The sequence below is a fragment of the Entelurus aequoreus genome, linkage group LG06, assembly GCF_033978785.1.
Source record: "Entelurus aequoreus isolate RoL-2023_Sb linkage group LG06, RoL_Eaeq_v1.1, whole genome shotgun sequence".
Taxonomy (NCBI): Eukaryota; Metazoa; Chordata; class Actinopteri; order Syngnathiformes; family Syngnathidae; genus Entelurus; species Entelurus aequoreus.
Genome location: NC_084736.1, coordinates 44,086,951 through 44,102,285, shown reverse-complemented (window position 1 = coordinate 44,102,285; position 15,335 = coordinate 44,086,951). Strand labels below are relative to the sequence as shown.

General features: G+C 39.0%; 1 protein-coding gene and 1 long non-coding RNA gene across 7 annotated transcripts in view; one reads left to right on the top strand and one right to left on the bottom strand.

Moving 5' to 3' along the window:
• Positions 1-1,017, bottom strand: part of LOC133652234 (uncharacterized) — a 7,672-nt gene extending 6,655 nt beyond the window's left edge. The window contains exon 1 of the long non-coding RNA XR_009826549.1: positions 853-1,017. This is a non-coding gene — a long non-coding RNA (uncharacterized LOC133652234). The remainder of the gene's footprint in view (positions 1-852) is intronic.
• The window catches only part of LOC133652231 (transducin-like enhancer protein 4), a 115,864-nt gene continuing 100,642 nt past the window's right edge, over positions 114-15,335 (top strand). For 2 of the 6 annotated variants that reach the window (XM_062050750.1, XM_062050749.1), the window contains exons 1-2: positions 116-603; positions 906-1,003. In XM_062050750.1, the coding sequence (XP_061906734.1) occupies positions 559-603; positions 906-1,003 (143 nt within the window). In that variant the 5' untranslated portion in view covers positions 116-558. Of the gene's footprint in view, positions 604-905; positions 1,004-15,335 lie in introns of all 6 variants that reach the window. The other 4 variants (XM_062050747.1, XM_062050748.1, XM_062050746.1 and 1 more) reach the window with 4 other exon arrangements.

Sequence of the window (15,335 nt, the reverse complement as noted above, 5' to 3'; positions counted from 1 at the left end):
CACTTCTAGCTCGCTATTGGTTGCCGTTAATGACCGCCCCCTCTTTATCCCAGAAGCAGGAAGTTGTAGTTCTCTTCATCCGATTCACGCACGAAACTCCCTTACGTCCAAACTACAAATCCCACACACGCTCGCTGGACTTGGCGTTGTAAACGTCGTGAATGTGTAATTGAGCTCGTTTGACTGGCTGCTTCTAAATGTGCTTTTTGAAAGGTGGGGGTGAGATCCGTCAGTGTCGGTGAAGTGGTCGCCACCGCCGGGATGTGTGAACATTAACGGAGGAAGTAGGAAATTAACCGGCTGGCCAGCAGCAGGCGGGCAAGTGGGGTCACGACATGGCGGAAGACGACGATTAGAAGAGGAAATTCAACAACATAAGTGACTGCGAGAGGAACATTCTCTCATCCCTTCAACTAAACCACCTCCGGAAGAATGGCGACCCGCCGAAGGTCCGAGGCGGCTTGATTTGTTTTTTTTTATTGACGCACAGGAGAAAGAGCCACGTTTCATTCTTTTGTTTCTTATTTTCACGTGGAGGAACTTTTCAATGCCTTTTTAATGATTAGAGACTTGAGCAAGATGTACCCTCCGGCGCGGCATCCGGTAAGTAGATAAAAAGCTAAATACAAATATATAAATACAATTTAAAAATAATAATATTAATGAATACATAAATAAAAAAAATAAATAAAAAAAATAAACTACCACTGAAGTGCGCATGCGTAATGACTTTGGTTGGACTTTCCGTGCCACTGTGTGCTATTGCCAGGACAGTTGGGCTCATTGACGGACGTCTGTGTCCGAAAACATAGACAACTTGACAGGGGGCCATTGTGGTCTTGACACTCGTACCTCAGTTCTTCCTCTCTTCTTCTTCTTCTTGGGTTGTGTTGGTTCCACTTGAGGTCGTACACCAGCCTGGACAGCCGTTTAAGTTCACTGTGTCCGAGTCCTGCGACCGCATCAAGGAGGAGTTCCAGTTTCTGCAGGCACAGTATCACAGGTGAGTGTTAAGTGCTGGGGTTGCCAGATCCCTGAAAATAAAGCAGTCCTGGGTAAAATAAAGCCCGGGGCCCCTTAAGCTTTTCAATCTGGCCCACCGAACATTCCCAAATAATTTTTTTAGATCTTTAAGATGGAAACTGTTGCTGCCATTATGTTTTCAAATGACCATAAGTCTTGAACTATACAAAGTATTTCAATGGTTGGAATCTGCGCTTTTGCATGATATACTAGTTACTATTATAATCTTAAGTCACATCAGCGTAGACTGGCACCAAGCAGTGTGGGTGGGGAGCGTTTCCACAGAGGGTCAGCCTGAAATGCGGGTGTCAGGGACATATGCGGAAGGAGATTTTTACAACAAAGTTCTAAAGCTTAGTGATGTATCAGTTTTATATTAGTGTTCCTAAAAATAGATATACTGGCCCCCACACACATTATTTTTTTTTCTAAATTTGGACCCTTTGAGTGAAAATATTTGCTATGGTAGTCTACGTCACAGCAGCTCAGACGAGGCACCAAGCAGTGTGGGTGCGTTTCCAGTGTTTCCAGAGCGGCCAGCCTGAAATGCGGGTGTCAGGGACAGACGCAGAAGGACATTTTTACAACAAAGTTCTAAAGCTTATTGATATATCAGATATATCAGATTGTAGGTGGGTTTATTTCTTACCCTTCGTGTTCATATTTCGCTGTTTGTGTTGCATTTTTGTTACGTTTCGCTTGATTGTAAACTATGTTGATCAAGAGGGGGTGTGACTTTCATATGTTAATATTCAGGGTTTTAAAGTTCATAGTTAATATTGTAAATCCCACATTCTTTAATTACATGTACATTCTGGGTGTCTCATTCATTAAAACATTTTAAATTCCATTCTGTTTTTTAAGGTGATCTGTCATAACGTTTTTAGCTTTCAATCAGATATTATTGTAAGGTTTTGTATTAGTGTTCCTAAAAATAGATATACCGGCCCTCAGACACATTTTTTTCTCAAAATTTGGCCCCCCGAGTAAAAATAATTGCCCAGGCCTGAAATAAAGGGTGGTTGACCCGATTTTATTTGTGTGTAAAGGAGTTCTATACTCGAAAACTGTATCGCGATATATGTATTCTATATCGGTCGATATTTTTATGAGCTATCAAAAATGAGGACCAGGAGAAAAATATATTAAATGGAAATATTTTAGTTTAATATGTAACCTTCCTCTGATTATATTCCTCTCAGCTATCAAGGCAGAAATGAATTGTCATCACAACCATGGAAAACACTCTAAACAAACAACATAAACACAATTCTACACCTCTTAAAATGAAGGTGCAATAATAAGGAATATGTAAGAAATGCTTAATAAAGTGTAACAGAAAAGTGCAAAGTGCGAAAATCTAAACAGAGAAACCTGAGAACTATTTTCTGGAGGTTTAATGTCGGTGTTCTAGAAATATTTCCTACTGTACCCATGAAAATTTGCTACCCAACGCTACTGAGCTTGTGCACCCATGCGTTGGTGCGCAAAATAACCATAGCAATTAAGGTAAAAAACGTTGACATGTTGCGGTTATTTTTCTGCATTTTTTATATACCACGACCCAAACCAAAACGGTAAAAATAATTAGCCTAAAATGCATGGCTGGTTGCCAAACTTTTTTCACCAAGTACCACCTCAGAAAACACTTTTCAAGTACCACCATAATGACCAACATTATAATACAATAGCATAGTAGGCCTAAATATTAATTACAAACAAGGCATAGATTTTGTTCAACAAGTATATTTACTATTTTTGGTCACTGTAATACATAGGGTTGTCCCGATACCAATATTATAGTACCGGTACCAAAACGTATTTCAATACTTTTTGGTACTTTTCTAAATAAAGGGGACAACAAAAAATTGCATTAATGGCTTTATTTTAACAAAAACATTTTTGGTACATTAAACAAATGTTTCTTATTGCAATCAAAGAACAATTGTGTCTTTAAATACAATATTGAACATACTAGACAACTTGTCTTTTGGTAGTAAGTACACAAACAAAGGCTCCTAATTTGTCTGCTGACGTATGCAGTAACTCATTGTGTCATTTATCATTCTATTATTTTGTCAAATATATGAGGGAAAAGCTGTAAAAATGGATTAATAATCTGCTTGTTCATTTACTGTTAATATCTGCTTATTTTCTGTTTCAACATGTTCTAACTACACTTCTGTTGAAATGTAATAATCACTTATTCTTCTGTTTTTTGATGCTTTACATTAGTTTTGGATGATACCACAAATTTAGGTATGGATCCGATACCAAGTAGTTACAGGATCATACATTGGTCATATTCAAAGACCTCATGTGTCCAGGGACATATTTCCTGAGTTTATAAACATAATATACATTTTAAAAAGTACAGTATATACATATACACTATATTGCCAAAAGTATTTGGCCACCTGCCTTGACTCACATATGGACTTGAAGTGCCATCCCATTCCTAACCCATAGGCTATTACAGCTCCAACTCGTCTGGGAAGGCTGTCCACAAGGTTGCGGAGTGTGTTTATAGGAATTTGCAACCATTCTTCCAAAAGAACATTGGTGAGGTCACACACTGATGTTGGTCGAGAAGGCCTGGCTCTCAGTCTCCGTTGTAATTCATCCCAAAAATGTTCTATCGGGTTCAGGTCAGGACTCTGTGTAGGCCAGTCAAGTTCATCCACACCAGACTCAGTTATCCATGTCTTTATGGACATGGCTTTGTGCACTGGTGCACAGTCATGTTGGAAGAGGAAGTGGCCCGCACCAAACTGTTCCCACAAGGTTGGAAGCATGGAATTGTCCAAAATGTTTTGGTATCCCGGAACATTCAAAGTTCCTTTCACTGGAACTAAGTATATATATATATATATATATATATATATATATATATATATATATATATATATATATATATATATATATATATATATATATATATATATATATATATATATATATATATATATATATATATATATATATATACATATATGTATATATATATATATATATATATATATATATATATATGTGTATATATATATATATATATATATATATATATATATATATATATATATATATATATATATATGTGTATATATATATACATATATATATATATATATATGTGTATATATATATATATATATACATATATATATATATATGTGTATATATATGTATATATATATATATATATATATATATATATATATATATGTATATATGTATATGTGTATATATATATATGTATATATATATATATATATATATATATATATATATATATATATATATATATATATATATATATATATATATATATATACATATATATATATACGCATATATATATATATATATATATATATATATGTATATGTGTATATATATATATATATATATATATATATATATATATATATATATATATATATATGTGTATATATATATATATATGTATATATATATATACATATATATATATGTGTATATATATATATATGTGTATATATATATATATATATATGTATATATATATATATATATAAATATATATATATTTATATATATATATATATATATATATATATATAAATATATATATATATATATGTATATATATATATATATATATATATATATATATATATACATACATATCTATGCTGTGCGCACTAAATACAATAAACTGAAATCACGACATACTACATACGTCAGTAGCCATATCATTAATATTAATAATAATTAAATGTCATACATTTAGAATATATAATATTAATATACCGTATTTTAACAATATACATGATAATAATATTAATATACAATAAGATAATTGAAGGTTTATAGATAATACATTTATAATCGAATCGTAGCACCTAAATTGTAATAGAATCGTGAGGAATGAATTCCAGAGGGTGCATGTCTTGCTAGAACACTGGCTCCAATTCGAGAACAAGCTGCAACCACAGTGTGAAGCCGCTTCTAAGATATTAATCCTCACCACCGTTTTCTCCGAAGGACTAAAGAAAAAGGGATGGCTAAGCATGCTACACACACACACCGAGCAGGACAACAAGAAGCTAACCGCTAAAGCTTCAACGTAACGTTGGGGCGATCAGTCCATATATCGACACTATTGATGAAAATCAGTAGATAAACGATAATAAAATGATTAGATCAACATTTTTCTTTTTGTTGTTCTTATTATTAAAAACAAATTTGGGTGTATTTTGTAATTATTTACAAAGTCTGTAAGTCTTTAGCGTTTAGTTAGTCTCTGGATACACAATGGCTTTGTACATTTTTATATGAAGCATTCGATATCACACATTTAATGCATCATCTGATTTAGCACAATATTAGCAAATTTAATATAAGCTTTATAAAAAAAAAATAATGTTTACATGCTTTCTGTACAAATTGTGCTCTGTAAATAAAATTGCCTTACTTTAGTTACTTACTTCTTATAAAACATTTTCAATTCAAAAATATATTGTCAAAGTGCGAGTCGGAACTCGAAATAGGATCAGATATGTGGCCAAAAAATTGGATCGGTGTGGTTTGAGTGGTAATACGAGAGAAAGAAGGTGCAATATTGGTAACAAATGGTGGAATAATTAATTCCCTAGAAAAACAGCACGGTGGTTTGGCTTCAAGCGGGAATATGTCTTTACATCATGTCAACATCTCCGTTCGGTGCCACACCAACTAAATGCCGAAGCAACTATTTCCACATCAACACCGTAGGACATATACTATTTGATATGTAGTTAATTTTTATGTGACACTTATTGAAATATCTTGTGTGTCATCATGTACAAAAGTGCACGTATAGCTTGTTTTAAAATGTATCTGACTATCTTGCACTTTCTGTTTTGGAAATGACATGAATGTTTGTGCCACTGCTTAATAACTGTTTAATAAATACAGTTTGGCTAAAGTGACTTAGTTGTGATTTCCCTCTCTGCATGAAAGTTTAAAATGAGCATATATTAATGCAGTATGAAGAAGAATGTTTTAATGTAGACACTTGGAATCCTCATACTGCTGTGATTATATGTATCAAGTGTTCATTCAAGGGTAAGGCAAAAATATCAAGATATATATCGTGTATCGCGATATGGCCTAAAAATATAGAGATATTAAAAAAAGGCCATATCGCCCAGCCCTAAGTGTCACCATCATAAAGTGTAGCGTCAGTCACTATCATAAAACTGGACACACTGTTTATGTTCAACAACTTTGATACACAACTAGTGTTTTGAGGACAATAAATCGTTAATATAATGGAAATGAGAGCATAGTCGTTAAATGCCACTTCTAAAAAAAAGTACTACTACTAAGTTAGCACGTACTCGGCGTACATGGTCGCCACATGTAGCTTCTCTACCATCCGTCCATCCATTCTCTATACTGACTTAGTGCGAAAGGCTGTGTTAACCTGGACTGGTGCTCAATCACACACCATGTGTAAACAAATTCACACTCACAGTAAACGATGTACGGTCTCTACTCTGCGTGTTTTCCGGGTGTGGGAGGGAGCTGGAGTACCCGGAAAGAACCCACGCAAGCGCGGGGCAAACACGCAAGTTCCACACAGAGATGTTCCGTACCAAGACCGCCAAACGTCCCAACTGCTGCACCCACAAACAACTGCAAACAACGTGCCAACTCAAACCCACATTTGCCCCAGTTTCCTCTATTATACGCCCAGTGACTAACCACAGGTAAACCTTATCAATCTCCACATTGCACGTCTTCCTCTGCAAGTGCAAGAGGTGTGAAATAATTTTTTAGCCAACATGATGAATTGTGAAATATTTGGGCTGGGGGCGGAACCCACAGGCGCCATACCAATGCATAATAATCACCCTGCACCTCTGGCCGCCATCATGTAATTATTGCCCACTCACCTGCTTGGTGACTGTTGCCCACTGGTTGTTTTTTTGTTATATTGACTGTATCAGATGTTTTTTTTTTTAATGAGGGTGCACTGTTGGAAAAAACCCAAAGGAAAATAATATATTTTGTGTTTCCTGTGGATGCCTGTAATTCGTCAAAATTGTTGAATCGTGGATAACCATTCCTTGGATAAGTTTGCTTGTTAGATGAAGTTATGAATTAAACTTGAAATAGTTTTTTTGTTCTTGCTCTGCTATCACAAAGCAGATGTTTTGTTTCAATTAAACAAAATCATCTCTTTTGAGTACTTATACACCACAGTTCCTGATACAAACTAGCTTGTGGTTAGGGCAGGATATTTGCAATGACATTACAATACATATCACGATACTTGAGTTGCGATACCATACAGTATTACGATATATTGCGATATACTATCTAATTCAGTGATATATTTAAAATGTATTTAAATGATGACATAATGAGTATGATATGCTGTATACAATTAGGTTGAGTATAGTTCTCTGTATATTTGTGCATAAAAGTATAGAAATGGTAGTTCTTTTTTTGTACTACCATTTTTAATAATTTATTTTCTGTACTTATTTTTATTTATATTTTTTTCAATATATGACATTCACTGTAACTGTTGACTACAAAAACATCAACAATATATTGTATCATTTTGTAAAACCATTGCAATTAAATGATAAAAAACAAAATACAAGGTGTACTCTAGATGACAGTACTAATTCATTGGACAAACAGAGTGAAATAAATATGTAATTAAAATAATATGTTTCCATTTTATTCCAATTGTACTGAAAATGTTTTGCAAAAAAACAGTTAAATATAAAGAAAACCTCACCTCTACTTCGGTACACTTCTTGTACTGTCTTGCTCACCACTAAGCAGCACAGAGAGATAGTCGTTCTTGAGTTACGTACAATCGGCCCAAATCATGACTAGGGTTGTGTATCGAGTATTGAGTATCGATTGGAACCGGGACTAACTTTCCGATTCTCCCGGAATCGTTCAAAAGTTTAAATTTCGATTCCTATTTTCGATACCCAGTCCGCCGACCGGAAAAAAATATGTCCGCCGAACCGGAAGAAGAAGCCGCTGAACACCAACGAAGAAGCGCCCACCGCCGGAAGTGTTAGCATAGCCGAGCGAGTCAGTCAAGCTCAAGCATGGATAGCGGGTGTCGGCGGTCGAAAGTGTGGCTTTACTTTACAAAAAAAAATGAAATAACCGCGAAATAACAGAGCTCCATGTCCATCAAGAAACGAGTGGAGAGAGAACTGCAGATGTACCAGGACGTTCCACCGATACTTATGTCTGACGACCCTGCTGCATGGTGGTGGAACCAACAAAAGACTTATCCTTTGCTGTCAGATCTTGCTTTCTACTATTTATGCGTTCAAGCTTCTTCCACACCCAGCGAACGTGTATTTTCCACAGCAGGAGACACTATCTGTCCAGAACGCTCACGCATCCTGCCTGAGAAGGCGGATATGGTCATTTTCCTAAACAAGAACTGTCTCTGATTTTATACTGTACCTGCTGCTAATCTGGACTGGGTTTTGCAAGTTGTTTCTTATTGTTTATTTGCTTTTCTGCACCAGGTTAGCCCATCAGTGGGAGCACGGTAACATTTTTAAGTATCTGCAGCATCATACACTTGTGTGTGTAAATGTGTTTTCATGAGGTTTTCTGCAGCATCATACACTTATGTGTAAAGGTGTTTTCATGAGGTTTCCTGCAGCATCATACACTTATGTGTAAATGTGTTTTCATGAGGTTTCCTGCGGCATCATACACTTATGTGTAAATGTGTTTTCATGAGGTTTTCAAAAATAAAGCACTCTTGAGGAAAGTGTACCCCTGGGAAAATGTATTCATAATTTATAATATTTATATTCAAGTTCATATATTTGATATTTATATTCTAGTTGAAAACAGCCCTGTGAGGAATTTATAGTAACGTTCATAAAAAGTTAATAGAATTAAAATTGATGGAGAATGTTAGACTATTTCATTCAGAAAGACTGTAGATTAGCTAGCTCATTTAAAATATCCTAAACTTTTTTTTGACCCTGCCTCTTAAAAGAATCGGAATCGGGAATCGTCAGGAATCGGAATCAAAACAAAGAATCGGAATCTGAATCGTTCGAATTCAAACGTGACCCAACCCTAATCATGACATAATAAAAAGTTAAGAAAAAAACAATATTGAGACACTAAAAAAACGATATTGTTAGAACAACTATCGCGATATATTGCCATTTGAGCTGTGGCTATCGATTATTTTAGTAATCTATTGATTAGTTTGTTTGATTAATTGAGTAATCTGTTAAAACTTTTTAGCATCAATGTATATTTTAGGGAAAATAGTGACTATTTTTCTGCTTGCCATAACTTTAATTCTTATTTTCTAATAAATGCTCATCTTAAACATTAACATGTTGCTGTTAATGGCGCCCAGACACTACTGTTTCATGCACTCTATTGTGGCGGCCGGGAGAAACTATGTTTGTGAATTTAAAGGTCCGGTCACACCATGCAGTTGTGATTTGATTCTAATTGCCATATCAATAGCTTTTCCCAACCCCTACCTATGGTCTTTATTTACTAAACTACAGAGAGGTATCAGGCGTCAATAAGAGATAAGGCATTATGTTTTTATTTGTCCAAATTTATATTGATAAAAGAAAATATATGCAATAATTTCTCGAAGGTGTTATTCAATTACCAGGGACCTCATGTAGTAAGCGTGAGTATGCACAAAAACTTGGTGTACGCCCTTTTTCACGGCAAAGATGAGCTTTATTAAGACTCAGATGCCAACTTCTTGCTTCAAACTGCATTTCTACAGGCAGTGGATACTTTGGCAACACCGAGGTGGTCGTTTGGGATTAGCCAAAATTTAACAATGTAAAAAAATCGTGGCAAGGACACAAAACTCTCTTTTTCGCCAATGCGTTTGATGATTTGTATTATTATTTGTAAGGGCGTCTATCCATTTATATAGGCAATAATTTTTGCTAAATATAGCTGTCAGAATGTGTTCCTGCGAGCACAAGTAGCTTTCCTGTGTTATAATAATACATTGATTAAATAAACAAGAGTCAAAGTCGTTTGCATCCTTTTTGATTTGCTAGCATGTTTAAATTGAAAAGATTGCAAAGCAAATATTACATAATTTTCACATGAAACTCTATTCTGGCTGTGAGCAGGCTACTTTTTTAACATTTTGTTGTAAATTACACAAATCATATTTATCTCGGGGGTAAATAAAGGCCTCTTCTAAAGTTGTACATATCTGCAGCAACTATATTTTCAAATGAGGTGGAGCACTATTTTATCTACGATCCCCTCGTCTGTACTGGCCATGCACATTGCATCGTCCAATTCACCTTCCCTGACGTCCGACCATTTCTGTTTTATTTCATCCTGTGTGCGGTTCTCGGAACACGCTGCATCGACAGGCTCATGCACTTTATCCCACTCGACCCCCTCTTGTTCACTTTAAAACGCCAGAAAGAAGCGCCTTCTACTGCTTGGCGGGGAATTCTGATTTGGGCGAGTGTGTAAAATCAGGCACATTGCTAATTTCAATATGATTTGCATATTTATAAAGGGGTGTGGCCTGGGAGTGGTCAATTTCACTTTGATTAGGATAAAAAAAAAGGAATGTGCTTGGATTAGTGCGTGCACACTAGGGCTGTGAATCTTTGGGCACCACACAATTTGATATCATTCCTTGGGGTAACGATTCGATTCAGAAACGATTCTCGATTCAAAATCAATACTTTTTAATAATGTTGGGTGCCAGTTCTATGATTAATTACATTCTTCAATAAAATAGGCAAACAGCTTTGATACATTTTCATATTACTTAAAAGAAAACTGACTTTATTTAACAAAATGCTAACCAAACATTTAAAAAAAGTCAAATACAAACAAGTCAAGTATCCAACACTTCCCTTTTCTTAAGTAAATCTGTACAGCAGATATGATCATCTACATCAACAATATGATTTGCCTGAGTGGTTAGAATGGACAAATAAAAAAAAAGCAACTATTTTTGATTACTTAGAATCGATTGAGTATCGTTACAAACAATCGCGATTCGAACGAACAATTTTTTTTGACACTACTAGTGCATACACTTTAAGACTATGTTTACACCGCAGGCCAAAGTGGCCCAAATCTGATTTTTTTTTAGTCAGATTTTTTCCAGCTGATTGGTAAAGGCCTACTGAAACCCACTTCTACCGACCACGCAGTCTGATAGTTTATATATAAATGATGAAATCTTAACATTGCAACACATGCCAATACGGCCGGGTTAACTTATAAAGTGCAATTTTAAATTTCCCGCCACACTTCCGGTTTAAAACGTCTAGATATGATGACGTATGCGCGTGACGTAAACGGTTGATAGAAGTATTGGTACCCCATTGAATACAATACAAAAAAGCTCTGTTTTCATTTCAAAATTCCACAGTATTCTGGACATCTGTGTTGGTGAATCTTTTGCAATTTGTTTAATGAACAATGGAGACTGCAAAGAAAAAAGTTGTAGGTGGGATTGGTGTATTAGCGGCGGACTACAGCAACACAGCCAGGAGGACAGAGATGGATAGCAGACGCGCTAGCCGCTGAACTCACCTTAACTTCCTCCGTCTCGCCGACCACATCTGTGATCGGGTGAAGTCCTTCGTCGCACCGTCGATCGCTGGAACGCAGGTGAGCACGGGTGTTGATGAGCAGATGAGGGCTGGCTAGCGTAGGTGGATAGCTAGTGTTTTTAGCATAGCTCTGTGAGGTCCGGTTGCTAAGTTAGCTTCAATGGCGTCGTTAACAACAGCATTGTTTACCTTCGCCAGGCTGGAAAGCATTAACCGTGTATTTTCATGTCCATGGTTTAATAGTATTGTTGATCTTCTGTCTATCCTTCCAGTCAGTGATTTATTTATTTTGTTTCTATATGCAGTTAAGCACGATGCTATCACGTTAGTTCTGTAGCTAAAGTGTTTCGTCGATGTATTGTCGTGGAGATAAAAGTCACTGTGAATCTCCATTTCGCGTTCTCGACTCTCATTTTCAAGAGGATATAGTATCCGAGGTGGTTTAAAATACAAATCCGTGATCCACAATAGAAAAAGGAGAGAGTGTGGAATCCAGCTTGTACCTAAGTTACGGTCAGAGCGAAAAAAGATATGTCTTGCACTGCATTCTAGTCCTTCACTCTAACGTTCCTCATCCACGAATCTTTCATCCTCGCTCAAATTAATGGGGTAATCGTCGCTTTCTCGGTCCGAATCGCTCTAGCTGCATTGAAAACAATATGAAAATGTGAGGAGCCTTTCAACTGACTATGTCACGCTACTTCCGGTAGGGGCAAGGCTTTTTTTTAATCAGATACCAAAAGTTGCGATCTTTATCGTCGTTGTTCTCTACTAAATCCTTTCAGCAAAAATATGGCAATATCGCGAAATGATCAAGTATGACACATAGAATGGATCTGCTATCCCCGTTTAAATAAAAAAATTCATTTCAGTAGGCCTTTAATACTTAAAATAAAATGTGATTTTTATCAGACTACAGTGTTTCGGCATATGTTCTGAAGGTGTCTCCCTACACACGAGAGCTGATGGGAAACTTTTCAACCTTGCCCGTTTGCGCTCCAAGACCAAGGTGACCAGTGTCCTCCTGAGGGAAATGCTTTTTGCTGATGATGCAGCTCTAGCATCCCACACAGAGTCCGGGCTCCAGAGGCTGATGGACAGGCTTTCATCTGCCTGTAAAGAGTTTGGTCTCACCATCAGCCTAAAGAAGACCAATGTCATGGGCCAAGATGCTGAAACTCCACTCTCCATCTCCGTCGACAATCAGACTCTGGAATGTGTCAACACCTTTACATACCTTGGATCCGCAATCTCCAGTGACTTGTCACTCGACACAGAACGTGCCACCCGTCTTGCGAAAGCCGCCTCAGTGATGGCCAGGCTGTCCAATAGAGTATGGTCGAACAACCAGCTATCCACACGCACTAAACTCCAGGTCTATCAAGCCTGCGTCATTAGCACACTGATGTATGGCAGCGAGGCCTGGACCACCTACACCAGACATGAGAAACAGCTAAACAGCTTCCACCTGCGCTGTCTTCGCCGCATCCTGGGAATCTCATGGCAGGACAAAGTTCCCAACATGGAAGTCCTAGACCGTGCTCACTCCACCAGCCTGTTCACCATGCTCAGCCAACGCCGCCTCAGATGGCTTGGCCATGTCCACAGGATGGACCCCAGCCGGCTCCCCAGAGCTGTCCTGTACGGTGAACTGTCAACAGGCTCAAGACCCCTTGGTCTCCCCCGACTGCGTTTCAAGGACGTGTGCAAACGTGACATGAAACAGGCAGGCATCGACCACAACAACTGGGAGGAAGCTGCAAAAGACTGCAACGTTTGGAGGCAGACTGTTGCTACAGGAACCCGCCGTGCCGAGGAGAAGCACATCTCCTTGTTGCAGGCGAGGAGACAAAAGCGGAAACTGCTGGACGCGGGACCTGCTCCTGCGTCAGAACCCTCCCCATACGTCTGCGCCAACTGCACCAGAGACTGTCACTCCAGAGTCGGGCTGTACAGCCACAGCCGCCGCTGCAAGAAAGAATGAACTCCCCCAGGCGCAACCCATCGTCACTACTGACGGACGGATGCCTATGATGATGACAGTGTTAACGCACACATACTCCAATGTGGCCCCAATGTGGCCTCGACGTCACTTGCATGCGCACTTCATTAAAGTGAAAACAAAGAAAGTTGACCGGGAGGAAGTCGCTACTACTACAAATTTAAAAAATTGCAAGACCTTAAAAATTAGTGTTTTTCTACGTGAAAATAAATTGAAGTAATACAATGTATGAATGGATGTATATAGTGTAACATATTTGGGAGGATCTAGGGGAGTTTTATTTTTCAACTCACATGTAAGCAAATTCGGCGTCAATTCCGGTCCTTCAACAATCACTATTTCTTTGGGATCAAAATATATATTCATATATTACATTTGGCCTACTATTAGCAAACTATTGACAAGTGATCAAGTGACAAGTACTCCTCTCTGAGCTGCCACCTTACCGTGAAAGAGGAGTTTGCGTGTCCCAATGATCCTAGGAGCTATGTTGTCCGGGGGCTTTATGCCCCCTGGTAGGGTCTCCCAAGACAAACTGGTCCTAGGTGAGGGATCAGACAAAGAGCAGCTCGAAGACCTCAATGAAAAATAAAAACAAAGGACCCAGATTTCCCTCACCTGGACGCGGGTCACCAGGGCCCCCCTCTGGAGCCAGGCCCGGAGGTGGGGCACGATGGCGAGCGCCTGGTGGCCGGGCCGGTCCCCATGGGGCCCGGCCGGGCACAGCCCGAAGAGGCAACGTGGGTCCCCCCTCCAATGGGCTCACCACCCATAGCAGGGGTCATAGAGGTCGGGTGTGATGTGAGCTGGGCGGCAGCCGAAGGCAGGGCACTTGGCGGTCCGATCCTCGGCTACAGAAGCTAGCTCTTGGGACGTGGAACGTCACCTCGCTGGGGGGGAAGGAGCCTGAGCTAGTGCGCGAGGTGGAGAAGTTCCGGCTAGACATAGTCAGACTCACTTCGACGCACAGCAAGGGCTAGGGAACCAGTTCTCTCGAGAGGGGCTGGACTCTCTTCCACTCTGGCGTTGCCGGCAGGGAGAGGCGACGGGCTAGGGTGGCAATTCTTGTTGCCCCCCCGGCTCAGAGCCTGCGTGTTGGAGTTCAACCCGGTGGACGAGAGGGTAGCTTCCCTCCGCCTTCGGGTGGGGGAACGGGTCCTGACTGTGGTTTGCGCTTACGCGCCAAACCGCAGCTCAGAGTACCCACCCTTTTTGGGTTCACTCGAGGGAGTACTTGAGAGTGCTCCCCCGGGTGATTCCCTCGTTCTACTGGGGGACTTCAACACTCATGTTGGCAGCGACAGTGAAACCTGGAGAGGCGTGATTGGGAAGAATGGCCGCCCGGATCTGAACCCGAGCGGTGTTTTGTTATTGGACTTTTGTGCTCGTCACAGATTGTCCATAACGAACACCATGTTCAAACATAAGGGTGTCCATATGTGCACTTGGCACCAGGACACCCTAGACCGCAGTTCCATGATCGACTTTGTAGTTGTGTCGTCAGATTTGCGGCCTCATGTTTTGGACACTCGGGTTAAGAGAGGGGCGGAGCTTTCTACTGATCACCACCTGGTGGTGAGTTTAAGATTAAGATTAAAGTACCAATGATTGTCACACACACACTAGATGTGGTGAAATTTGTCCTCTGCATTTGACCCATCCCCTTGGGGAGCAGTGGGCAGCAGCGGCGCCGCGCCCGGGAA